The sequence below is a fragment of the Callithrix jacchus genome, chromosome 6 (genome assembly GCF_049354715.1).
Source record: "Callithrix jacchus isolate 240 chromosome 6, calJac240_pri, whole genome shotgun sequence".
Lineage (NCBI taxonomy): Eukaryota > Metazoa > Chordata > Mammalia > Primates > Cebidae > Callithrix > Callithrix jacchus.
Window position 1 is genome coordinate 21,147,067 of NC_133507.1, and position 27,803 is coordinate 21,174,869.

The 27,803-nt window shown below is 47.9% G+C and overlaps 1 protein-coding gene across 9 annotated transcripts in view; it reads left to right on the forward strand.

Annotated features, from left to right (window-relative positions):
* SLCO3A1 (solute carrier organic anion transporter family member 3A1) overlaps window positions 1-27,803 on the forward strand; it is an 829,245-nt gene that overhangs the window by 747,619 nt on the left and 53,823 nt on the right. For all 9 annotated transcript variants that reach the window (XM_078326842.1, XM_078326843.1, XM_078326840.1 and 6 more), the window contains 2 exons: window positions 4,221-4,319; window positions 14,156-14,419. In XM_078326842.1, coding sequence (XP_078182968.1) covers window positions 4,221-4,319; window positions 14,156-14,419 — 363 coding nt within the window. The remainder of the gene's footprint in view (window positions 1-4,220; window positions 4,320-14,155; window positions 14,420-27,803) is intronic.

A 27,803-nucleotide genomic window follows, 5' to 3' on the forward strand; every position in this document is an offset into this window, starting at 1 on the left:
CGGCATCACATCTTCCAGCCATGTCGTGGGTGATGTGTTGTTGATGATCAGTTGTGGATGATCTGTTTTCTTAGCTGTAGAATAACCATAGAGCATAGAGAGATCACAGTATGTTCTTCTCTTCTGCCATGGATGGGCACTTGGGGTGTTTCCAGTTTGGAAATCCTAAAAACAGTGCTGGTCCAAGCATTCTTGGATGCTTCTCCCTGTCCGTCATCACACGTTCTGTGGGTGTTTTCCAAGGACTCAGAATTGTGCACCATCGGATTGGTTTATCTTTACTTTTTCAGACACTGCAGGTTTTGCCAAGGTATTGTCCAGTTTACACGCCTACCAGCAGTGTCAGAGGGCCTCAGGTCTTTGCCAACACTTGGTAGTGTCAGAATCTTTAACCAGCAGAAAATGCACTAGTATTTCATTGGGGTTTAAATGTGCACTTCTCTGAATTCTAATGAGACTGATTGATCATTTTTCTTGCATATTATTGTTCTTTTGGATTTCTTGTTTCAGGAAATACCTATTAAGGTTTCTGTCAGTTTCTCTCCTGCTTTGTCTCTTTCTCATCAATTTGTACTAGTTTTTATATAGTCTATATATTAACTCTTTCTTTTTTCTTTTCTTTCTTTTTTTTTTTTTTTTTTTTGAGACAGAGTTTTGCTCTTGTTACCCAGGCTGGAGTGCAATGGCGCGATCGTGGCTCACCACGACCTCCGCCTCCTGGGTTCAGGCAATTCTCCTGCCTCAGCCTCCTGAGTAGCTGGGATTACAGGCACGCACCACCATGCCCAGCTAATTTTTTGTATTTTTTTAGTAGAGACGGGGTTTCACCATGTTGACCAGGATGGTCTCGATCTCTTGACCTCGTGATCCACCCAACTCGGCCTCCCAAAGTGCTGGGATTATAGGCGTGAACCACCACGCCCAGCCCAAACTCTTTGTTTCTTACATGTATTATAAAAATATATGTGTTACACATGTATTTTCCCACATTTTCACATTCTTAGTGAACTGATCTCGTGAATCAGCTTCATTCTGATGAATGAAAATGTTAATTGTATTGTACTGCAATCTTTTCTTTCAATAGCTAGTGTTTTTTAAGTTTGGTTTCAGAAGTCTTTCTCTACTCCCAACTTCACATAGGTACTTTACTCTGTCATTTTCTAGAAGCTTTTGTTTTCCTTTTCACATTTAAGGTCTCTGATTCACCTGGCATTGGTTTTTGCATGTGTCGTGAGATGAGGCTCATTCTCTCCCCTGTGATTGCAAGTTGTCCTAGCACCCGTTATGGGGCGGACCATTCTTTCTCCCTGTTGTGCAATGCGTACTTTGTCATAAAGCCAGTGTCCATTCGGGGCTGTTATTGGGCTGTCTCTTTTGCATCATTGCTGTATTTGTTATTTCTTGTGCCAAAAGCACCTTGGCTTTAAAAGAAGTCCTGACACCCAACAGGGTGTGCTGTGATGGTGATTTCAGTGATGACTGTGATTATTATGATTTCACGGTCAACCCTTTTGTCCCCAAGCATGGGGGTGACAGCACAGTCTTGATGCATCCTCTGCAGCCTGTTGCTTGTTTCTGTTTTTCCAAGGATACCGAAGGCTTGGTCCATTGACCTGTTAAATGTTCATCATAATTCTCGCTGTTCACTCTGTAGGGCGTGGATCGGTGATGAATACATTGCTTGGGGGGGTGTATTTAATTTTAAGAGAAGAAGGCCTATGGTGATGGGTGAGGTGCTGGGAGTCACAGCGGATGATGAGTTAAAAGGGTCGGCACAGCACCCTTGGCAAGAGAATCGTGTTCCTGCGTTCTGTGTCCCATTCTTTTGGGAAGGCCTGAGCAGTGAGTTTGCTTGCTGAGCTGACTTGAGAGTGCCCATAGCTCTGACTGATGGCTTATGACTGTCTGCAGCCTGGATGGGATGGGAAGGCTGGCTTCAGGACTCTCTCAGGTCTAGCGTGGGTGTTGCCCCTGACTTGGGCTCTCCGTGCCCTGCTTCCTGCTGCCTTCTCAGCTTCTCTTCCAGCTGCTCTCCTCCCTAACCACAGCCCCACTAAGGACAGCCCCCAAATTCTGGTCCATCCCCAAAAGATCTTTTCCAGTAACATCCCCTGCCCCAACTTTGCGTGCTTGGTTATCTTAATCTAAGTTATGACAAACCAGAGGTAATGTGCTAATCGTGCGAATGTCACCCCTCTGCAAAGTGACACATTTTCGTTTTTTTTTTTTTTTTTTTTTAATGCGGCATATTAACAGAAATTAAATTCTGTAGCTTCTGGTTGGCCATGGAGTGACTATTTGGAAAGAGTTGAACTTCCAGATTTCTTCGTGTCCGAGTAGGATTTTGCTGAGGGTGGACTCAGCCCTGTTTCTGTGATATAAACCATGTTTTCTTCTTTCTTTCCTTCATCAGACATATCCTATAAGCCTTCTTCAAGTGATTGCTTGGGGGTTCCAGGTTCCTGTCTGTAAATGTGTGTTAGTTTGTTCATGTATAAAGAAACATCTGAGGCTGGGTAATTTATAAAGAAAGGAGATTCAAGTGGCTCATGGTTTTGCAGACGGTTTGGGAGGCATGGTGCTGGCGTCTGCCTCTGGTGAGGGTCTCAGGAAGCTTCCAGTCATGGGAGGAGGCAAAGGTGGATCCCTGGCGAGAGCCAGAGCAAGAGGGAGAAGGGGAGGTCCCAGACTCCTGTAAGTAATCAGATCTGGTGTGAACTGAGTGAGAACATACTCATGGCCAGGGCGGCAGTGCTGAGCCACTTGTGAGGGGTCTGCCCCCACAATTTAATACCTCCCACTAGGCCCCGCCTCCAGCATTCTGGATTACATTTCAACATGAGATTTGGAGGGGACAGACACGCAAACTGTATCATGTGGTTTCCTTTGCCCAGTATTGAAAAACCATTTGCCTTCCACTGTGTAGTTTAAATTGTTTTCCCCACTCCAAGTCAGTGAGCTGGGAGGAGGGAAAGCTTCAAGTCAGCGAGGCCAGGATTTTTTACTGTTTGGTTCAGTGCTGAATCCCCAACCCTGAGAATAGTGCTTGGCACATAGAAGGAGCTCAGTGAACCTTGAATGAATGGAGGAATATGTGATTGGTTCCACGATGACATTACCGATATAATTGAGGTTGAGTTGGTCTACCCTTATGAACAGGCTAGGCTGGAGAGCTATCCTCCGCTGGGCTTAGGTTCCCTGCAGTGAAAGTCGTCTCTCACCCTGCCCCTCAGGTGCCCGTGTGGCCGGTTAGCAGCCACCCTTGGAGCTGCCTGGGTTGGAGTTAGCCGTGCATGAACTGACCTCATCAGATGGCCAGCTTCTAAAGGGAAGGGCCCCTTCTTTACTACTGCTTTTACCTCCAGGGTCTGGAGAACTGTCAGTGCTCCAGAAATGTCTACCAAATTGAAATTGAAATAGATACAGCCTGTGGGTTTGAGTTCAGGATCAGTACTTGTTTCACAGTGTCCCAAAATTTCTGTGTAAAAGACCGTGTATTATATCCATCAGATGCACTGTCCAGAGCCTGGCATCTCCTCAAGCCCTACAGAAACGCTTAATTCCTGAACAGCTGTTACAGCCGCAACAACAATGGAAACCGATAACAACTTCAAAACATGGGAGAAACTGAAGAATTTCAGTTAATAAATATGTAATTGCACGTTAGATATTTACCACTGTGTGAACTTTGTTATCTGCTGAATTTCAGACTCCTAAGTGTTTTATTACATTTAAAAATGATTTGCGGCATACATTATCCTCACTTCACAAAAATTCCTGAGTTTACACCACGGATGCCAAGGGACCTTAGCCAACTATAAATTAAATGAGTTATATAAAGCCAAATGAATGTAAAAGCAAAATTATAAAAGTCTTTTCAAAACTGTGGATGGCAGAAAAAATAATGATAGATGTGGATGTATTTTAATATGTTTGATGTGGGGTGAAGTCCTCTAGAAGTAAGGGGCACAAATTTCCAAGCAGCCTCCCAAAATACTGTAGAATTGTGGACTAATATACAGTGTTTTCATAGAGTTTCCAAAAATTAGAAATACATGCTTTCCCTTCTAGGATGTTTAGATTAATTCCTCCAGTGTCATCTGTAAAAGCAGACATCTCGTCTCATTCATGTAAAATAGTCTCCTTGACCTTTGGTGATTTTGCTCATTGCATAGCCTCTGTTTTGTAATCTATTTTTTTTTTTCATCATCTTCTTTCAGGAATCCTGTTCACGATGCTGGTATTCGGACCAGCCTGCGGGTTTATCCTGGGCTCTTTCTGTACCAAAATCTATGTGGATGCAGTCTTCATTGACACAAGTAAGGAATACATCTCGATGTCTGCCTTCTATCCACCTCCCTCCTATTCAGCCTATGGGTTTCTAAAGCCGTCTTGCTAAGAGACAGTCTTGATGCCCCTGCCTGGAGCTGGGTCTTGCCTGAGATTAGATGAAAGAACATGAGTGTTGGTTCAGAGGGTTGACTCAAGTCTGAGTTCTGCCAGCATCTCCCTGGAAGCTGGCAGGTCATCAATAGATTTGTTATCCGTAAATAAAGGGTAACAATAATTATATCTGCCTGGCAGATAAGAATTGAATGAGAGTGTCCGTGTAGAAACGCGTGGCACATGCTCATTGAGTGGGGGCCTGGTAGCTGCTGTGAGGATCCTGCTTTCCAAACTAAAAGTTGGAGCTTGGGTTTTGGAAGAGCAGGTGTACGAACCGGGTCGGTGAGACAGAATATTGGAAAATCCTTTTAGAAGACACCGTTGTGGTGCCCTTTGTGAGGAAATGTCCACATTCAAAACCACTTTAAGCAAAACTTGTCGTCTAGCAGGAAGTGCGAGTACCTTTCTCAGAACGCTCTGAGCTCCCCAGTCCATGGCTGTGGGATCGAATGGGATGCCAGATTGATGGGCTAGGCTATACCCTGGTGACGGGCAGTCCCCAAACCTCAGTGAATTTACACAACTAAGGCTTATTTCTTGCTCATGCTACATGTCCAGTGTAGGTCACCAGTGTCAGGGGCAGGGAGACATGGCTCATCATGGTCTCTTATTGATCTGTTCTCAGGATCAATCAGCATCCTCAGCCCCCAGGCTCACAGGCGTTCCATCCTGACCCCAGCTTGCACAGTTACCAACTCAGGAAACCACTTTCACTCTGACCCTTGAATGCTCTACTCAGAAATAGCATGCAGTATTTCCCCTCATGTTGCATTAGTCAAAGCAAGTCATGTGGGGTATTAGTTTTCTGTTGCTGTGTAAGAAATGACCCCAAGCCAGCCAGGTGTGGTGGCTCACGCCTATAATCCCAGCACTTTGGGAGGCCAAAGTGGGTGGTAGATCACATGATCAGGAGTTTGAGACCAGCCTGACCAACATGGCGAAACCCCGTCTCTACTAAAAATACAAAAAAAAAAAAAAAAAAAAAAAATAGCTGGGTGTGGTGGTGGGCACCTGTACTCCCAACTACTCAGGAGCCTGAGGCAGGAGAATTGCTTGAACCTAGGAGGTGGAGGTTGCAGTGAGCCGAGATCACGCCATTGCACTACTCCAGCTTGGGTGACAGAGTGAGAGTCTGTCAAAAAAAAAAAAAAAACACCCAAACCATAATGACCTAAAACAGCAGACGTTTTTTATCACACAGTTTTTTGTGTTTTTTCCGGTGGGTCTGGAATATAGAAGCAGCTTCACTGGGCATCTGTAGCTTCACTGGGCAGTTGTAACCTCTCATGAGGCTGCAGTCAAGATGCTGCAAGGTGGCAGCCTGGTCTTGGGGCATCCCAAGGCTCCACTTGGGGAGGATCCACTTCTATACTCACTGCCGTGGGTCCACAGGAGGGGGCGATCTCACAGTGACACCCCTGAAGCACAATCCAAGAGAAGGTGAGAGAGAGAGCACCTGAGGCAGGAGCCACAGCCTTTTTATAACCTAATCTCAGAAGTGACGTCTCATTACTTCTGCCGTATTTTGTTTGTTAGAAGCCAGTCACTTGCTCAGGTTTGCTATCGAAAGAGAAGGGATTACTGCACAAGCACCAGAACAGGGATTTTAGGGGACCATCTGGGTCACTGCCTGCCATGTGCTGTCACATCTCTGCTTTGCATCTGAAAAGGATCACTGTATTTCTGTGTAGCTTAGCATGTAGCAAAGCCATGTTTCCTTTCTCTCTGAAAACAGTGGGCGAGAAGCCATTCTAGCCTTTGCTTCTCATGCCGATCTATCCTCAGGATCGATAAGAACTCTCAGTCCCCAGGTTCTCAATCCATCATCTCTTGACAGTGCTAAATCTACTAATTCACCCCAAAGAAATAATGTGGTTTTAAATCCAATCAAGTTGCTCTGTGATTCACTCCATTAATCCCACTGATAAATTTACTTGTAGCTAATGATGTTACAAATTTCCAAGTGGGAAAAAAAAAATCAGAGGCAGCCCTATGTATTTATACTTTTAAAGTCCTGAGTCTGTTCGGTAGGTGATTGATTGCTGCTATGTTGTGGCAGTCGGCTGGCCCTTTGAACCCAGTTCCTAGGGAGTGTGGTAAGGGGTGGGCAGGAAAGAGACGGGACACATGAAGTGTGTCCGTTTCCATCTTGCTCATACAGATAGGCCAGCTTCCTCCGCTGCACCCAAGGCAGACAGAACGAGCAGAGGGGACAGAAAGGAGCCATACTCCTGGTGTAATGAAGAAGCCACTTTGAAGGGTAGCAAAGTGGCTAGGTGGCATATTTTGCCCACAGTGGTTATCAGTGGTGGCCTTGAACCAAAAGCCTGTGAATGATCAGAATGTCAGAGCTGCAGAGAGCCTCAGACATCATTCTTCACAACACTTTCATTTTACAAATGAGGAAACAGAGTCGCAGAGAGGGGAAGGGATGTCCCCAATCCAAGAACTGTGTCTCTATAAAACCCAGATCTCCTGAGCCCACCTGTGGTTATTTCCACTTCAAGATTTCACTCACCAAACTCTCTTGTGAGAATGAAACGGCATCTTTTCTCAGGGCCTGAAATGGCCAGTGGGTAGACAGATGGCTGGAGGGAGCTTAGCCCATCCACTCCCACTTCCCTCCGTCTGCTGAGGCAGTTCCTTCAGCCTGCAATGCTCTTCCCATCTTGCTGTGTTCAGCATCTCTGTTTGCCCGTTAAGGCCCAGGCTGGAGTAGTGTGACCGGTGGTTCCAGGCTCTTTGGCTACTTGATGCCTGCCGGGATGTAAGGCGGTTGGGCTCTTTTCAGTCCCGTCTGGGCATCTTGCTGAGGGCAGCCTTCCCCACCAAGTTGACAGCAGACTTTCCTTTGTTTCTAAACATGGCAAGGTGCATCCTCAGTGAGGATCTTTGCCTCCTTCCCGAAAGCACCGTAAGGGTTGGTGCAGCTTTTACCACTAGAGGGCAGAAGAACACCATTTATCCTGTTAGGGAGCCAGCCACAGAATGCTGTCGTGTCCACCAGTTTTTACTGTTTCTGATCTTGTGACTGAAACTTGCCGCCCATGGGTGGGTTTGGGCTGTATTTGGGGAGCGTATTCTTAATTTCTCTAGGGCCTCTCCTATCTTTTCCTTGCTTTCTTAAAACAGAGCCTTTGTGGAGGGCTGACCAGTGCATGGTAACCTTGCTGTAGGCATGACTAGGCAAGAGCTACACGCATGGCCACATGTTTCTGAAGTCCCAACTGAGACTGGGGTCCAGGAAGAGCAGCAGCCTGAAATTGTGAAGAGGCAGCAAGGCAAGTCCACACAAGGCCTGGTTAGGGAGAGTTGGAGGAGGGAAGGTGACGTCCATTACATAGCCTGGTGCCGGCATGGAGAGGAGAATCCAGTAAGGAAGCCTGGTTGAAACTTGTGAGGAGATGCAGCTGGGGTGCCAGGGAGGGCTGCTTGTAGACATGGGCCAGCTCTGGGGTGAGTGCCCCCGTGGGGCACCTTGCCTGGCGGTCCCAGCTCGCTCCGCTTAGATGAGGGCTTCTGCTGCTGGCTCTCATCCACGTTTGATCCCTACATGGCTCCCACTGCTCCTCAGCTCGAGGAGACCGCACCCCTCCCCTGAGAGGTGGGGGAGGAAATGATAGCGCCTCCAGAACTTCTTTTTTAGGTTTTCTTTGTTAAACTGAAACCCAGGTAAGAACAGAACCTTGAAAAAAAACAAAAGGAATTGGTAGCAGAGGATATCTCTACTCACTGACTTGGCCAACCTTAACAATGTGGGTTTAGCACAAGAAGATGAGTAAAATGACAGCAGCCATGACTGGGCCCCTTATTAAAGCTATACAAAGATTGCCTCACTGGAGCCGTGGGAGTCCTACCATTAGGTGAGGCATTATCATACCATGGTTAAGAATTCGAGCCCTGGAATCCGACTCCATTTGCATCCTGACTACCCCCCTTACGAGTTCTGTGATCCTGGCGACATTGCACACACATCCTGAGTCTGTGTGTGGATGGCCTGAGTCACTCGTGCAAAGCGTTTAGCACAGCGCCTGGCATATAGTGAGCACGCAATCGTGCGTAGTGAGAAATCTGAGAGGTTAACGGTTTCCGCAGCTAGGGTTAGAGCAAGGACTCATCCCCAGGCCTGCCTGACCTCAAAGCCCCACTCTTAACAAACCGCTGGCTTCCCTGAAACAGCTCCAGGAATTTAGCCAGAAGGCGGCTCCCTTCCATGGACACAGGCCTTGTGGAGATGACCTGGCCTCGCCAGCACATTGGTGCAGACTTATCCTGAGGCTCACACCAGCCGGCCCTCACAGACGGCTGCTTGGCTTTTGCAGCTGGAACAAGATGCGGCCATCTGTTTGCTTCACAAAAAAGGTCAGCAGACTGAGCCTCCTGCTCTGCCGCCCTGAGGGCCGGCTGCTGCTGCCAGATTCCTTCATTTTGGACTAATGAGACCAGTGGCTGGGATTCTAGGTGTTCAATGTCACCGTCCAGCCTTAGCTCCTTCCTCTTTCACTTTTCTAATTAGGTTTGTAACTTAATGACACTCTTGGAATTCTTGAGTCCCATAGCAAGTATAGAAAAAGAGATTAAACAAATAGGTAAATGAACTACAAAAAAAAAAAAGATCCCCAGAAAGCCATGGTAACGTCTGCCCGGCCCAGGAGTGAGAAGTGAATGTCCCCCGTTTGCTTTGGTCTGGTCTTCTCAGTCTCAGGCATCCTCACGAGTGTGTGGGTGGGTCGGTTGGCTAGTTTTAAACTGATTTAACTCTTTTCCCAGTGACTTTTCATTTGACTTTGGAAATAGGTAGAAATCTCAGCGAGCCCCATAGTTCAGTTGACGTTTGGCAGAGGGAGCAAACAGCTCCCAACTTACTCAATACAAGCAACAAACTAGGACAACCCAAAGTCAGATCCAAAGAGTGGAAGAATTCTAAAAATGGATCTTGTAAGGCCGGGCACAGTGGCTCACTCCGGTAATCCCAGCACTTTGGGAGGCCGAGGCAGGTGGATCTCCTGAGGTCAGGAGTTCCAAGGCTAGCCTGGCCAACATAGTGAAACGCTGTCTCTACTAAAAATACAGAAAAATTAACTGGGCATAATGGTGGGCACCTGTAATCCCAGCTATTCAGGAGGCTGAGGCCAGAGAATTGCTCAGCAGCTGGAGGTTGCAGTGAGCTGAGATTGTGCACATTGTCCAGCCTCGGTGACAGAGTGAAACTCTGTTGAGAGAGAGAGAAGGAGAGAGAGAGGAAGAAGGAAAGAAAGGGAAGGAAAGGAAGGGAATGAAGGGAGGAAGAGAGAGAAGGAGGATTGAAGGAAGGAGAAAGGCAGGGAGGGAGGAAGAATCTTGTAAAGGAGAGAAAATTTCTGTCTCTAAGGAAGGAGGGAGGGAAGGAAGGAAGGAGGGGAAGGAAGAATCTTGTAAAGGAGAGAAACCTTCTGTCTCTAAGGAAGGAGGGAAGGAGGGAGGGAAGAAAGGAAGGAAAGAGGGAAGGAAGGATCTTGGAGAGAAGCCTCCTATACCTCTTGACACCTATGTCAGGACAAGCCCGAGGCATGCATAGACATTTCATGGTCCACCCAGCAGATGGCTCTCTTTGCTCTACGCTGCTCCCCTTTCTTCCCTTCCCCTTTACCAGACTCCCCTCCCAATGAAATGGCATATTTTCTCATGTCTGGAGTGACCACGGGGTAGATTCGTGGCTTGAGGAGGGAGCCAAGCCTATTCACTTAGAGTCCCTGAGTACGCCACCCCTTGGCTGGCCTGTCCCCGCAGCCTGGATGCTGTCTCTGCCTCATTTATTCAACATCTTTCTTCATCCACGTGCCTAGTTTTGTTGGCAGTTGAGTGCATCTAAGTAACTGAGACAGATTGGTGCTTTCGCTTTTGTTCTGGGCATCTTACTGAAGGCAGCCCTTGCCAGAAGCCTGAAACTGCAGCCACTTTTTAAAGTTACGATGCTGGAACCAAACAGAGAAGTGAAGAGGTCTTCAAGCCTTCCTCCCTACCTTCGTCTAAAACAATACTTTTGCTATGCCAAGCCTTCCTGAGACTCCTGTTCTTATAGAACCTGGGTCTTTATTTCCTCAACCTTTTGTTGTAGTCAGGGAAGGCTAGGTTATGCTGCAGTAACAACCAGTTCCCAAATCTCTGCAGCTTAGAATAGTAAAGAGTTCTTCTTTGTGCTAGATCCAGCGCAGGTCAACAGGAACTGCTGGATTTCATTTACTGTAGCCAGTCAGATACCATCTGTCAGGTTCCATACCATGGAGAGAGAGAGTGGAGTCATGCACCAGCTCATACACACTTCCACCCAGAAATGACACATGTCCCCTCGCTCACATTTCACAGGCAAAACTCTGTGGTTTATGGTTATACCTAACTTCACAGAGGGAGGGAGGGAGGTATCGTCTTGCCAATGCAAACATTGATAATGCCTACCCCTAGACTTTGGGGCTCCCACCAAAGTCTAGAGAGAGCAGATCTCCCACCAAACACACCACTGCCTTCCAGCCACACAGAGAACTCCCCGTCAATATCACTAGTTCTGAAACTGTGTCCATAAAGCATTGACAGATAATTGCCAACAGGTGGAGGGAGATTTTTCACCATAACTTGCCAAAATGCCTCATAAAAATAGTATTTGTTGGCTTGGCACAGTGGTGCACTCTTGTATTCCCAGCACTTTGGGAGGCCAAGGCAGGTGGATCACCTGAGGTCAGCAGTTCAAGACCAGCCTGACCAAGATGATGCAACCCCGTCTCTACCAAAATACAAAAATTATCTGGGCATGGTGGTGTGCGCCTGTAATCCCAGCTACTCAAGAGGCTGAGGGAGGAGAACCGCTTGAACCCGGGAGGCGGAGGTTGTGGTGAGCCAAGATCACACCACTGCACTCCAGCCTGTGTGACAGAACGAGACTCTGCCTCAAAACAAAAAAAAAAGTATTTGTTACAGAGATGGACAGAGATAAGACATTCTCAGGTCAAACCATTAGTTGTCTTCCCCAGATGAGACTGAGCAAGCCTCCCTGCCCTGAGGGCAGCACACGCCACAGCTGAGCAGTTTCCCTCCGCATGTTATTTCTCTCTCTGCCACAATGCTCTGGATAATTAAAATGGAGAAAAAAAATCAATACTTCCCAAAGCAGTCAGTGATGAGTGTCTCGGACCTACAGAATCCTGACATCCACCACCTTCACGCAGGCCCCTTCTCCCGTCCTTGCCCTAGTGGCAGACGGGCTTTGGTTCTGACACAGGTGACATGCCCATCCCCATCTTTGAAGCTGTGGGCCAACGTTGGCTTTCCCCACACAAACACAGACCTACAGGGACATGTTCACACAAACCGCCACCTCCCTCATCGCTGTCTCTCTCCCTGGGATGTTTTCTCACCCATAACAGTCACTGACTTCCTAACTCATATGACTTTTCTCATTCTGTTCCCCCAAACAACTGCTAGGATTTCTCTCTCTTTAGCTGCTCACATCTGCCAGCTTTTCAATTCCCCCTTTATGGAGCCTGGAGACAATGGAGGGAAATACTTGAGCTTTCTTTTGCTGTCTTTTGTTTTCATTCACTGCTTGGCAGCAGGTGAAGAAACACAGTGAGTGACGAGTGAAAACATTCCAGTCGCTACCAAGGGCAGTTTCACTTCCTCGTCTCTTCCCGCATTTACATAAAGATGCTTCAGGATCACCTTGTGTTTTCACGGGCCGCACCCTTTTTAAAACGATCCCTATTTTGAGATTCTCATTTTTATACGTATGAACATATACATACAAGTGAAAACGTACAAGTATGTACATTTACAAACTTTTACAAGAGTGAACTTGTATATACAAGTGAAAATCACAAGATCTGCTCCCTATAAAGAGCCTACTATGCATCAGGCGATTCTTGTTCATTGTGCGCCATCCTTGCAACCACTCTGGGTTGAAGCTGTCTGTATTTGCAAATGATGCAGCTAAGACTCAGGAGGGTAAGTAACCTGCTCAGTGTCACATGCTAGTAAGTGGCAGAACTGGGATTTGGCCCCAGGTCCTCACAGCTGACACTGTCTCCTTTCCAGCATGCAGCTCAGCAGAAGCAGCTGGTCCACTGTAGTACTGTTATTGCTGCGGGGTGCATACCAGCGTCTCCAGGACAGCGACTACCAGTGTTCCAAAGGCCCCTTGCTGCCTACTGGAAAAGCTGGTGGCCTCAGACACACTGTACAAAGAGCAGAAATTGAGCATTCACCTTGGGCCCCAAAGTCTAGACATTCAAGAGGGGCAGTGGAACAGAAAGGGGAGAGCATGAGCTTTGGTGCATGTATGCCTGTGTTCTGTTCTTCAGCTTGTGAACCTGGGCAAGGAACCTAACTTTCTAAGCCTCAGTTTCTCCATCTATATAAAATAGAGATCATGAAAGTCCTGCCATGTACAATTATGGGGATTGGCTAGAACAGTTAAGAATGTGCTCTGCATAGCGCGTGGTACTGCGGAAACCCTCAATAAATGATGGCTGGCATTATCATGAATGCCAGCTGAGGAGTCTTCAGGGAGAGCATTTTATGAATGCTGAAGTGTTCATCTGGTGTCTGCGGTCATTCCTCCTCCCAGAGCTGTCCATCCATCTGGTGCAGGCCTGCAGCCCTGCTGATATCACCTCATGCGCCATTGCTCAGATCTCCTTCCGTGTTCCAGGGGCATGGTTTATTATCAAAGACACATTTCTAAGCAGCTCGCCTGGGAGCTGTGCTGCGCAAGGCAGTTGTAAAGAGAGAGAAAGAAAAGAACTCTTCCAAGGGGTAAGCTGAAGTTTATGTTCTTGCGACTTAGCTGGCAAAAACAGAGAAATCATGGTACAAGGTCACCAAACCACATGCATAGCACCTTTAAGCAGAGGAGTTAGCGGCAGAGCTTTGTAATAGAGAGCTGGTGCCAAAGCACAGGCTACCACCAAGGTTGGCATTACCCTCTCCACTAGTAGCCTGGAAACAGAGGACTCTCCCCAGAAATAACAGGCTGCTGTCATTTGGGTACCCAAGCAGGTGCCAGGCGCTCTTCTGAAGACTTTATGTCTGGTGTCGTCATCTGATCTTCCCAGCAACTAGGTACTGCCGCCATCACAGATGCTATGCAGATCAGTCAACTGAGGCACACGCATTTCGCACCACTGGCCTAGGGTCACACGGAAAGGGGCAGGACTTCAACCCAGGCAGCCTGGTTGCAGCGGCCATGCTCTAAAACACTATTCTTTGCCTGCCCTTATGAGCTGGGAACCTAATTTAAGATAGCAAGCGGGGTGTTGAATGAGATCCCAGATGAGCCGGTTTTTGGAAGCCAGGAGTGAATATACCTGGTGAAGAATCTTACCCCCGAACAACAAACAGCTCCTTGTGTTTCTGCGAGTACACCTTGGCAGCTCCGCCAAGCCAGTCAGTTTCGCCTAAATTCGGAGAATGTCTGGCTTCTCGCTGTTTTTGTTTAGACTGATACAAACACAGGGCAGACAAGAAAATTAAGGAGGGAATGTGATCGGTCTTCAGCTCTGCGGGAAACAGAAGGGCTGGTGTGGAGCACTCTGCTGCGTAGCCTGGCAGCCCGTCTTCCCGACACTAAGTCACTTCTAGAGCCCTTGCCTTCTCTGTTCAGCTGACTCTGATTCTCAGCAAAATCCCCAGTGGCCCCGCCTCCCGTTCTCCCACTAAACTGTGCGCTTTCTGTTTGCAGGTAACCTGGACATCACCCCGGACGACCCCCGCTGGATCGGAGCCTGGTGGGGCGGCTTTCTGCTCTGCGGTGCCTTACTCTTCTTCTCTTCCCTCTTGATGTTCGGGTTTCCACAGTCCCTGCCCCCGCATTCAGACCCCGCCATGGAGAGCCAGCAGGCCATGCTCCCCGAAAGAGAATACGAGAGGCCCAAGCCCAGCAATGGGGTCCTGAGGCACCCCTTGGAGCCAGACAGCAGTGCCTCCTGCTTCCAACAGCTGAGAGGTAAAGTGGCCTCATCTGCCGCTGCTCAAAACAGTGTGGGGATCGGGATGGGGGTGATGAGTGAAGGGGTAGCACTCAGAACTGGAGTGCCTGGCGACTTGGTGGAGGCAGAATAATACTGGCTTGCGTGACTGGCCTCTACCAGCTGGGCACTTAACTCATTCCTGAGACGTAAATAACCTGACTTGCTTAATAAAAACAAAAATACAGTAGCTACCATTTGTTAAAGAGACCCAGTGGTTAATATAGGACCTGGCATTTAATAAACATAAATGTCTTTAGAAGGAGGCAGAATATCCTGTGGAGCCCTTTTGAACTCTCTCAGGCCACTTATAAGCACCCGGAAGCAAAAAAAGGACTTTTGAAGTTGGCTTCCTTTGCCTGGTATCAGCATTCTTTAAAAAGCCACCTCCCACCAGGTGCCGTGGCTCATGCATGTGATTCCGGCACTTTGGGAAGCCAAGGCAGGCGGATCACTTGAGGTCAGGAGTTTGAGAACAGCCTAATCAATGTGGTGAAACCCATCTCTACTAAAAATACCACAATTAGCCAGGCATGATGGCAGGTTCCTGTAATCCCAGCTACTGGAAAGACTGAGGCAGGAGAATGGCTTGAAGAGGAGATAGAGGTTATAGTGAGCTGAGATTGTGCCACTGCACTTCAGCCTGGGTGACAGAGCAAGACTCCATCCCAAAATAACAAAAGCCACCTCCAAAGTACATTTTTTTTTTTTTTTTTTGAGACGAGATCTTACTGTGTCGCCCAGGCTGGAGTGCCGTGGCGTGATCTCAGCTCACTGCAGCCTCCATCTCTTGATAGTCCGTGGGTTCAAGCAATTCTCCTGCCTCAGCCTCCCGAGTAGCTGGGATGACAGGCGTAGCCACCACACCCAGCTAAGTTTTTTTTTATTTTAATAGATACGGGGTTTCACCATGTTGGCCAGGATGGTCTCGATCTCCGGACCTCATGATCCACCTGTCTTGGCCTCCCAAAGTGCTGGGATTGCAGGCATGAGCCACAGTGCCCGGCCAAAGTACATTTTAGATTCATTTTGTCCTTCGGTTGCCTCTACTAAAGATGAAAGACGTTTTCCTGCAGAAAGAAATATTAACTCAGTCTTAATAACACAGTCACACGTTAGAATGCAGCAAAGCTCTTGCTATCCTTTTTTAAAGAAAAAACTGTGCGACTTTTCTGACAAAATGGTGAAGCACAGTGATGCAGAACAAGAATGAGAACCCACCCTAAGTTGTTTCCGTCTTTGGCACAAAATCCTTTAAAGACGAGAATGACGGGGAGCCGAACGCAGCCTGGCAGTCTCAGGAGCTGCTCAGTGGCTCTCAGGCGAGGCATGCGTGGGGTTCCTTAACGCACACGACTCCTTGTTCAGGTCCCCTGAAGTTCCTGCTGGATTTTAGAAAGGAGCGGGCTCACGCAGGTAGGAGTAAGGTCAGGCACTACTTCCAGGGGAAGCTGGGATGCAGAAGGGGGATAGTGAGTCCTCTCTGTGCAAGAATCAGGCACTCAGCTGGGCCAGCCTCCAGTGGTGGCAGATGCAGCCTTCCCATGCTCAATTTAGACATTTCCTAGCGGTGAAAGTCTGTTTACTAAGCTTCTGTGTAACAATGTGCGCCTTCTTTGGAGATGCTAGAGATTCGTGGAGAGAAGCTTGGTCTGCGCTGTCCTCAGCCCCCTGTTCTGTTCCTCACAAGCCCTGCGATCATTCACTCTGCCCTGCTTCATTTCCACCAGTGTAAAACTGTAATAACACAGTTCCTCACTGACATTGCTGCCTCGAGAATGGAAGCTCTGCTACAGAAGATTGTGAATCGTGCCCGTTAGTCCATGAGGAATCTGAAGAACTTGTGCTATTTCCGAAAAGAGACAAATTTAATATCCTAATGTTATGTTAGTTCCACAATGGTTTCTACCAATGCTGCACTGTAATAGACAAATGTACAGTATTTGGAATTGTCCATAACATTGAAGTTCCAGAATGCATTGGTAGATGAGAAGGTCAGCCAGTTGGTGTCCTCTATGGTTACCTTGGCTTGCTTGGAATGCCCCCTCCGGCATGCACATGGGCTTAATAAAATAGGCTCAGTTCCAGCAGCCCCCCGGCAAGGAGGGTGCCTGCAGCAGCACCACCACCCCCCCGTACTCCCCGAGTAGCAGGAGGGTGATGCCTGCTACTCCCCTAATAGAACAGCCATCCACAGAAAGCATCCCGGTAACCAGACCCCCAGGAATGAATTGGGCAGGTGTGAGAGTCAGGCTTTCAAAGGACACTCTGGCCCTGGGTGACTCCAGCATTTCCAGGTTGCTCCCTATCTCAGGATGATGACCCTGTTTCTTTAGGGCTCTGATCGTAAGAGCTGCACCAGTAATCACTTATCTTTCATCTCTGGGTATAAAAAGGTAAAAAAGATATAATGGTGCCATCAGAGAGCTCACCATCCCACACAGGACCAGGCCTCCACGTCAGCAAAGGCAGCCCAGTGTTCTGAGAACAAGCAGTCCAGGTGGTTACAGAGATGCAGCAAAGAGGCAGAGAGAAGCCCACCACTCCTGGGCCATGCGTCGCGGGTGAGGGAAGGGTCAGAGGCAGAGCTGAGCTGAGTCTTGAGAGCTGCCATGGCTTCCAGGTTCTTAGGTAATGATTCCGTCGCTCATTAACTCATTGGTTTTATTCCATTGGTAGCTACAGACACCCTACTAGGTGCTGAGCATAGCCTTGACTAACGCGGTTTATATTCTGGGACTTATATTCTGCTAGGGTGCAAAAGGCAAGGTCAGTGACAAGGTAAGCAGGCACTGCGTGAGCTGCTGCTGAGCTGACCAGCACACAGTCAGGTAGACGAGTCTGGGACCTGCGGGGCCTCATTGATTACAGATTGTGATCTGTATACACACAGGCTTCACTTCTGATGGTTAATGATTTTAATTTAGAATTAACAATTCCCAGAGGCAGTTGGTCCATAATGGACTTAAAGGAAGAAATTGCTTCTACAAGACTCCTTGAGAGCCAAAATACAGTGAAATGAGCTATTATGCTAGCAAACGAATTTTTCACATGCCAGGGCATGAAGTGGGGCCACTGTCGTTTACATGATTGATTTCTCCATGTGAGACACTTGCTTTTGCCGTACGAGCTTTGCCACCAAGCACCATGCAGGGCTGCCTGGCATTCCAACACCCTTCATCCAGTTTGCATGCTGGGAAGCCCGTGCTGCCAACGCGGTGTGCTATACCTGCTGCGTGCTATACATTTGTGGGCACCAACAAGCTGAACAGCCTCACATGTGTACATAGAATTGACATTGCCCCTCGACCCTGTATGTTGCAATTTCTCATCCATTTTGTCTGAGCTTGGAAAATGGGGTTCTTCTTTGGCCATGAATCTGTGTACCCTGATAGTGGGTTTGGGTTTCTGGTTTGATTTTCAGGGCACTCCCCTAAAAAGAGCAGGCTTCAAAGGCCTGCTTCCAACAGTGGGCCATCAATTGGGTTTGCAACCCTTATCCAAAGCTGAGAGATGGAGAGCCCAGAGGCTTGCTCCGGGATACCCTGGAAGTCCCCATCTCAAAGCAGCCACCCCATGATCATCTTACTGTGCAGAAAGCAGATGAGCAGAAGGTTGTTATACTCTAGTATCTCCCTGGGGTGGGGGCTTGCTGAGCCAAGGCACATGTTTACTTCTTGGCTGTGCCACCTTGTAACTTCTCCTCTAAGATCTGGCTCTGGCCCTGCTCCTCCCTGACCTTGCAATTTGGATGACCTGTTTTTTACACAAAGCCGTGTGTGGGCAAGACTGCACCCAGTGTGCTGAATCTAGCAAATGCTCAGAGTTTGCAGAACTGCTTGTGAGAGGCTACACCTGGAGAGAAGACATTCAGGGACTGTAATAGACAAATGCATAGAATCATCCTCAGATAGTGTGTTAAATCTCACATCCACAGTTTTGTGCTCATTGTAAGTTGTCTCCAGCGTCTCTTGCCCTGAGGGGCTTTGATGGATACGGCCAGGGTCTCTTCTGCAGCTACATGTCTATCTGCCTCCTCCCTCCTGCTCTTTACAGTCCCTGGAAGACAGTCTCTTGTTTGCTGCTGTTTCTCCCTGGAATGCCCTTCCTCCTTCAGTTTACTTCTGAGCTGGACTCTGTTTTCACCTCCCCAGGAAGTCTCCCAAAGCCCCTCTATGTACAAGCCCCCATGTCCCCAGTGCTAAGTTAGCCTCATTCCTCTGAGTTCCACAGAATCCTTACAAAGCACCTGTGAACGCATTACCATGGCAGTCTTGCTGCTTGTCTGTACCTGCCCAAAGGTTGTGCATTTTCCAGGGACTAAGCTATAGTTCATCTGTTCCTTTCCAATGCATGGAACAGTGCGTAGCATGTAGGTGATACTGGTTGAATGAAATAATAAGTGAATACTTTCTTGCCAGAGTCATGTATGTATACACGTGGACACGTGCAAATAGCAGGTAATGATTGTTTTTTATGCACTGTCATATTTCATCCCTGTAGCCTTAGGAGGCATTGGCACCATTTACGATAAGGAAAGTGAGGCTTGTAGATGGGAAGGAAAGGCCTTTGAACCCCAGGCACAGGCTCTAGTGTCTGTCTTTTTTTTTTTTTTTTTGCGACGGAATTTCGCTCTTGTTACCCAGGCTGGAGTGCAATGGCGCGATCTCGGCTCACTGCAACCTCCACCTCCTGGGTTCAGGCGATTCTCCTGCCTCAGCCTCCTGAGTAGCTGGGATTACAGGCACGCGCCACCATGCCCAGCTAATTTTTTGTATTTTTAGTAGAGACAGGGTTTCACCATGTTGACCAGGATGGTCTCGATCTGTTGATCTCGTGATCCACCCGCCTCGGCCTCCCAAAGTGCTGGGATTACAGGCTTGAGCCACCGCGCCCGGCCCGTGTCTGTCTTTTTAACCATGGCATTATGCTGCCCCTTCTGACAGTAAATGGACACTCTCTTAAAGAGTAAGTGGCATCAGCAGATGCTGACTGACTTCTTAACAGAGTGTATTGAAACTCTGCTGCTAGCTGCAACAGCACACATGTGCCCTAAAATGATGGCTCTTCCAGACAGCACTGCAGCCTAAAAGGAAGGGAAGAACCAGCTCCCTGCAAGCATTGGCCTGTCCTGACCCTCTGCCAGGTTTTCTAGCTGGGATGAGTGTAACCACACCAGAGGTTTAAAATCCAAAGGGAGAGTCCTGCCTTTGATCGCTGAAAGAGCAGGGCAATCAAAAGCTGAGCACTCTTGTCTCTGAGCGCTTCATGCTGACTGCCAAGTGGTCTCTTCCTGTCCCAGAAAAGACAGCAGGTGCCATCAGGTGCCGGCTGAGTGGGCAGGGCTGGGGCCTCAGGCTCAGAGTCTTTCAAACCACCCAAATCTAAGAGATGAGTTATGACTTCCAGAGCTCTTGCATGGACCTCCCCACAGGTGGCCGATGTGGTGGTTATGTTACTAACCTCTATGCTACTGAACGGGGATCAGGACATCAGAGCTGGCAGGCAGTAGGGGAGACAGGGAGGGGTGAGTGATGTTAAACCAGTTACCCAGATTCTCATGGCTGAGCAGGACCTCCGTCTCCAGACTCCAAATCCTGTGCTCTTTTCACTGTTTGCTGTAAGCGTTCATAAATTGTTCATACTGGTGAAAGAGGAGAAAGGGAATCAGCCTGGGACCCATGTAACAAAGCCCTTCCTGTGTCTGAGAAACTTACACTTCTTCTACTCAGCTTGCTCACCCTCCAAGAGAGGCCATGCAGAGCCCAAGCTCGAGGGAAGGTTCACCTTTTGAGGAACTGGGATCCACCTGGGTCCTTGATCTCCCCTCCCCTCCAACAATGCTGTGATCTTGGAGTTCCGCAGATTTTACCACCCAAATCTCTCTCCAGCCTGCTCTTGATCTCTGGTGATCTGAGACTCCTTGTTAACACAAACAAGGTAACACTCCACACCCCAGCATGCCCCAGGGCCTCCAGGCTGTTGTCCACGCTGTGATCTTTTCAGAACACATCTGATCAAGTTGCTGCCTCTTGCTTTAAGGGATGGAGGCAAAGTCCTTCCATGGTCTCTGAGTCCCTCCAGCCCTTGCTCACGCCAGTCATGCCCTGTTCCCTCCACGCCTGCCTTACTGGCCTCTTTTTAGTTCTCCTGATTTCACAGGTTCCCTTCCTCCTAGGACTCTGCATTTGTTCCCTCCGCTGGAATTCTGATTTCATCTTCAGACAACAGTTTATGTGTCATTTCTATTTCTTCTTCTTCTTTTTTTTTTTTTTTTTTTTTAAAGATGGAGTCTCATTCCGTCACCAGGCTGGAATGCAGTGGCACGATCTCGGCTCACTGTAACCTTCACCTCCCAGGTTTCAAGTGATTCTCCTGCCTCCGCCTCCTGAGTAGCTGGAACTGCAGGTGCACACCACCAGGCCCAGCTAATTTTTGTATTTTTTAGTAGAGGTGGGGGTTTCACCACATTGGCCGGGCTGGTCTTGATCTCTTGACCTTGTCATCCACCCGCCTCAGCCTCCCAAAGTGCTGGGATTATAGGCGTGAGCCACCGCGCCTGGCCCTCATGGATCATGTCTTAGGAGCATCTTCCTGACCTCCTGGTGGTGCCCCTTCCAAGGCACATCGTGATTTTCCTTTATTCCCTTACACTGTGAGCTTCATGAAAGCAGGGACTACTGTTGTTTTTGCTCATGTTCTGGTGCACAGCAGGTGCTCATTGCCTGCTATTTGATATGGGGAGGGAGTAAATGGATTGCTGCTTTCCCTAAAGCTCCCCTGCCCCCTATTTCCTCAGGATTTTTGCCTGTGTGTGACCAATCCATGGACGTATATTGGGCAAGAGCTTCAGGGGTCCTGAGTGCCACCGCCAGCCCACATGTGACTACCTGTGTTGGAGAAGGTCTGCTCCTGGCACCCCAGCTGCTGAATGGTAGAGGATGTGCCGGCCCTGGTGCCAGAGCTGACTTGCCCTGGGGACTTCAGGCTTCCTGTTGGCACTTGCCCATCTTCTGGCAGGTGCTTTACATCTTGGGCAGGGCGCACATTCACCCCCGCCCCACCTCAGTTGCTTCCCACCTTTCAGCAACAGCCACAGGTTTGCCTGGCCACAGGACGCAGCTCATGCCTCTGGCTTCTGCGTCTTGGCCTCCCCCATCCATTACCATCTAACAGTCAGTTTCTGCCACATTTTTCTTAATTAAGACCCTATGCCTTTCAGCATAATGTTATCGTGAGGAGCCTGGTGATCTGAGAATCCTCGTTCTGCCGGCTGACCGGCTGAGTGTTGTTTATCATGCACTGTGTCTTCAGACCATGCTCTTCCTGTGTGTGGGTTTCCATTCAGGTTTCTCTTTCCTGGTTGCATGGTGAAGGAGACTCTCTGCCACCACCCCAAACATTGGAATCTTGTGCCAGGCTGTGGTTTACATTCTGCCATGTCACAGGAGTTGTTTTTGTAGGTCCTTACAGACCAGACTGGTCACTGGCTTAAGTTCAGCAATGTTGATTGATAGGGGACCTGCTGGGGATAGCACTGGAGGGATAGGTCCCTAGATAAGCTACAGCTGCACTTCTCAGGTTACTTCAGCAAAGCTACTGAGACAAACCGTATGAGGGTGCCTGGCATGATGCCGGGCACTTTGTTGATATTCCTGGAGTGTGCTGAATGAAAGAATGAAGGAAATAATTAGAAGGCAGCATTTCCCAATGAGGGTCCCTTGAGATGCTCAGGGAAAAACAAATCGATAACAGAAGGGTGGGGAATGATTACATGGCCACATAACTTTGGGAACCTGTGTGTTATTTGACCCTCTCTGAGATTCATATGTTGATTGCATATTAAAGGCTCTGAGAAGGTCAGCTCCAAGGAAAGCTGACTTTGTTTCACTCCTTATTCATCTCACATAGGTGACTCGGAACTATTTTATTCACATTAATTCTGTAGCCACTTGTCTAATGCTTCCAGAATAAAAGGAAGGGGAAAGGCTCACAGGAGGTTCAAAGGGATAAACTGAGGACCAGAGAAAAGGGACTTAGAGACGCTAGATTGAGATAGTAGCATTTCACCCCAATCTGGATGAGCAGGATCCCCAGGGATGGAGAGAGAGGAGCTTTGGGAGGGGGCCCGGGTATGAGCAGAGACACATGGACAGGAACACCCGAAACACAGTTGGGAGCTAGACGTCTGCTTCTAGAAAAGCTCACGCTAGAAGCAGGCTGGGGGCCGCTCCCACACCAGCAGTTCCTGGTATCTGAAGCTGCTCATGGAGGCTTTGGCAAATGATGAATGAGTTCTTGAAAGCCTTAGCATTACCTTTCTGCGGTGTCTGGACTTTATCTGAGGCACCCTTGCTTCAGCCTCACCTGTGAGGTTTATTGAACTGCCCTATGTGTGGGCCACAGCCCAGGAATTCTGATTCTGTGGGTAGAGAAGGGGTCCATGCATCTGGATATTTTCAAAGCCCCGTAGATGATTCTGTGTAAACTCCCAATTGCAAATGAATGCCAGAAGCCATGGGGTTCTTTGAGTGGCCTCTTCTGGGGGCCAACAGATGAGAGCTGGTCCTCCTGCATTTATATAGGCAGGGGACATTAATGCCAGGGGACTCACTCACCAAATAGGCTTGAGATACTGTAGACTATGTGACCCTCATAGAGATTCTTAAGTGCTGTATTAGCACATGAAGGCTCTGGAAGGCCTGCTGTAAACCCAACACTTGAGGAAATGATAACAGGAACTTAGGCTTAAAGATGATCCTTTATATCAATTTCACCCCCACTGTTTCTTTTGTGAATGTCACTATTTCTCTTTCCGGACTTTCCAGGGTGGATGCTCCCATTGTTGGAGTTTTCATGAATGTCAAATGCAGTCAGCCGTGCTGCCACGGAGGTGGGCCACCCCTCTCAGAGAGGGTTCTTAGGGGTTCACGTGCAGTAGCGAAAGTGCCTGTTTGCTTACAAAAGACTATCCCTTAGTCCTTTTCTCTCTGCTGCCTCTGACCTGGAAAGACACAATGGTGGGTTTGAATAAGACGTTGCTGCCTCCCAGGCTCCTTGTTTCATCCCTGCCATCCTGAGCGGCACCTGAGCTTTTCCGACTTCACACTCCGAAAGGATGGAAATGACTGAGGTGACACCAATTTGGAGCTGCAGCTTGCAGGAAGCTAAGTGCGCCTCTGCAGACACTTGCTTCATGCTTTAAACTGGCTAATGGGCAGCCATGTGACTCTTTTTCTCTTGGACCGCCTTGGTGGGGTTATGAAGAGTTGGTGATCTTAAAGGAATCAATAGGATTGATGGGGATTGTCCCAGCCAGCCCCCACCAAGCTAACATTGGGATTTCATTCTAAACGCTCATTTCTGGTGCCGATCATTTCTTGTTCATTCAAGCCACAAGCTTTTCCGTGCACAGGGAGCACTAGCCTCTGCCTCTTAACCTCCAGAGGATGGTCACCCTGGCAGCTGTTTCTCTCAAACCTGCAGTGAGAAGGTGCTAGGAAGCGCTTCCCTGGGCTCCTCGATAGCCTGAGGCAGAGGTTAAGAGGCAGGTTCATCCACAGCAATGAAACGGCAAGTGGAGGCTGCCCCACTTGGGGCCAGTGTGTGGCACACACTTGCTTCTAGAAGACTCCCAGACACTGCAGGCCTCCTCTCCCACCTGGGCTTTCCTCTACCCCTACTCAAGGGAATGCTTTAGACAGCTCCAGAATTGACAGTGTAAATGAAGAAGAGATTGACATTCTGGATTTCTGAACCTGTAGGCAAGGAATCATTCACCCTGACTGTAGCCGCGAGGGTCTAGACCTGCCTCCACCCAGACAGTGACCCTGTGGAATGTCACTAATGGTTTGATCATAAGTTTGTTTCTCTTGCCTCAGTTAATGTTTCTGAAGAGGCTATAACAGTTACCCTTCAAGGCTTTGCGATTCGTTCAATCATTTTTTAATTTATTTATTAGACTCTAATCCACTTGGAGTTTGTTAAGCATCTGCTCTTACTGGGCATGGCACCCACATCTAATGACAGAGCTGCTCCATCCTTGCTCCCAGGTGGCTTCTGGCTCAGGAGAGGAGGAGAACTAAGGCAAGGGCATCCATTGGGGGGCTTAGGCCTGCATGGGGCGCATCAGCACCCAGTCTGGTGGCTGCTGAACTTTCATGCTATTCCATGACACTGTCCTAGGAGTCACTCTACCCTGGATTCACACCTGTACGTCCATCACAGTTCTTTTCTACTACATCTTTGATATTTCTTCCTCTCCCCCCTTTTTTTAAGTTATGATTTGAAGACTATCATTTATCTCATCTAAGCTCTCCCTACCTCTCTGTCCTCTTCTGCCTGTCGGTCTCATGTGATGGCAGCTCCACATTCAGAAAAACAACTTTTATAGATTCAGGGCCCCACAAAATAGCTGAATGTTCAGAATGTGGACTTGTGAGCTCAGGCTGACCTTAGTTCGAATCCACCCTCCCTCACCTCTCAGCTCTGCATTCTTGGGCAAGGTGGAATTTACAGCCTCTCAAAGAAACCTTGGTTTTCTCGTGTCTAGAATGAATGTTAACATGACCTGCTGTTGTGATGGTTGGGAGAATTCAATGTAAACCCTTAGCACAGTGTTCCATCAAACACCGGGAACCCAAAACCACTGGCTCTCATTGTAATTACTGAGCAGTTGCATGCGTTAGCTTCATCTCCCCTTCTTGGGAGCCATGACAGAACTGTGTGACAGCAGCGTTGTTAAAGGGAAAGAAAGTCAAGGCCAACCTCAGTAGAGATTAAAAGCAGAAATACACCGAGAGTCCAGCAGGTACACTGAGCCGCCTGGGGCAACTTCAATTCCTGGGAATTGGATGTGGAAACCAAGGCCATGGGCAAGTCCATTGCTTCCTGATCTGGCCCTCTGGAGGCAGGAGCTCTTATTGATCCCAGAGATGGCCCAGGAACTTAGCCCAGCCCAACTTCTCCATGGCTGTGGCTGTCCCCCCGGCCCCCATGCTCTTTCCCTTCTCTGATAGTTCACCAAGCAGCACACACAGACACATCCACAGCAGGCTTCGTATCCTCACGGCGGGGAGGAACAATACACGTGACAAGGAGCCTGAGGGTTCCTTCCCTGACTTGAGCATGGATCACTTTTATGTTATGATTCTTACTGAGCTCATACCGGTGTGCTGAAGACACTGGGCCACAGGCATTACACACTTGGGTCTCATTTCATCTTTATAGCCGTATGTAGGATGGAGTCACTCCCACATCTACTAAGCCTTGAAGCCAGAATTCAAATCCCCATTAGCTGACCCCTTAGACCAGGTTCTTAGCCATCATTTTATACAACCTAATTCAGCAAAACTTTTCCTACAGTACAAGCCTACTCTTTCAGCTCTACAATTCTTTCTTCCTTTTATTAATATTCCTCCCTCTCTTTCCTAGTACTTTTCCTTCAAGAAAAAAAAAGGACTAAGTCCCAGATCCATGCCAGATCTGTCCATTTTCCCCAACCTAGGTGGAAATTTATTATTATTATTGCTATTACTGTCATTATTTCTTAGAATTAAGCTGCACCTTTGACTATCAGGAGTAGCCTGCATGCTTAATATTCAAACCAAGAGCAGCTCAGAAGCCAGACCAGAATAGCGTGCTGGTTACAAGCACCTGCTGTGGCAGCATGTACCAGAGTTTCCGTTTCCGCTGTGCTGCTCTAACCATGGGACCTCTATCCTCCTCTGTTTTTTTCATCTATAAATGGGGAATTTCATAGTCCCAAGATCACAGGTTTGTTGTGAGCGTCGGGTGAGCAGATAGATATGTAAGCATTTAGAATGGCATTTGGCATAGAGGAAATACTCTGCTGATGTTAGTTTTCATGACTCCTCAAAATCTGCCTTTCTTCGTCCTGAAGGACCCATACGTTTCCAAGAAACCTTAATCCTACAAGAATCTCATTTGAAGACTAGCAGGAGAAAACCTGTTTTCCCTAGAGACCACTCTCCTGCCGCTGTTTTCAATTTTGTATCATCTTGCTGGTGACAGTGCCAGGCTCCTAATGAGAGTTGAAAAGGTTTCTCCAGCTGGTGAGGGTGCATAATTCAAGCCAGCCTACCTCTCACCTCCAGCTCTCAAGTTCTGAGGCTAAATCAGTAGGTAGGGGGTACATAGCTAAGAGAGTCTGTAGATATTCAGTGGCCTGGTGTGGCCTTGGTTCACCAGTGTCTGTTTGTTTGGGCTGCCCCATTAGCTGCTGCCTCCTTAAAGAGTCAGAATTCTATAGGCTTAACAATCTATTTGAATGAAAAAGCTTGAAACACAGGGTTGGCCCTAGGATCAAGCTAACTAATACTCCTCCTCAAACTGGGGTTTGGAAGGTAGGCTGAACCTTTGAAAAGCAATCATCTTTTGAGGGTGCTACAAGTCATTGCAATAAAACTGAGGATAGGAGGAAGGACCAGGAAGGAAACAGCAAACACAAGAGGCAACTATCATTTCTGGAGGCAAATTGGCTTAGTAGAGGGGGAAAAAAAATGTTCTTCATGCAAATAAGGCCTACTGAGGCTTCCTTGAGTCAAATGATTCAGTCAAATGATTCTCATACCTAATGATTTTTCATATCTAATTCAAGGAGAAATTAGCTATTAGATATTAAGACAAAAACAGGCAGATTCCTATCTTGAGAAGGAATCCTTCCCACTCAAGTGGAATTATCTCCAGAATAATGAAATTGCTTGCTGAAATAGAAAAGCATTCCATTAACTGGAGTTGCCTTTGTTGAATGGTGCCTTCCTCATCCCCAAACAAATCATGATGACTCTGAACAAGGACAAGGAGATACCAGGACCTAAACAGATAATGTGATCAAACTGAAATCATCATCAGTGTCATTTCTGAGCCAAAAAGCAAAGTTGCTAATCAGCAGATGCTGGAGCCCGGCAGCAGTTTTATTTGTGACCAAGAATGGCTGTGGTCCTTTATTCTCCAGGAGTCCTAGACTCTGAAGATTCTGTACCCTAACGGAAGAAATGAAGGCTGCAGTAAAAGCATGGCAGAGGATCGTTTTTCTGGACTGTTCCCAACCTGCCTATTTGACATTGGCAGTATTTCCAGAATTTAGATATCTTTATTCCAGAAGAACACTGTGATTGAGAAATGGCATTATTACCTTCCAAAATATGTCAACCGCCAGTACATTCAAATCTATTCAGTACAAGGAGGCACTGTAATCACCTGACCTGATCCATACTGTTCTCACTACATTGTGAAACTTGTTCCATGGCAGGACCAACAAGTCTCTTTCCACGAGTATATTACATCATCACAATGTGCCACACACTGTGGCAAACCAGCTTTCACTCAGTAGTCGTGATT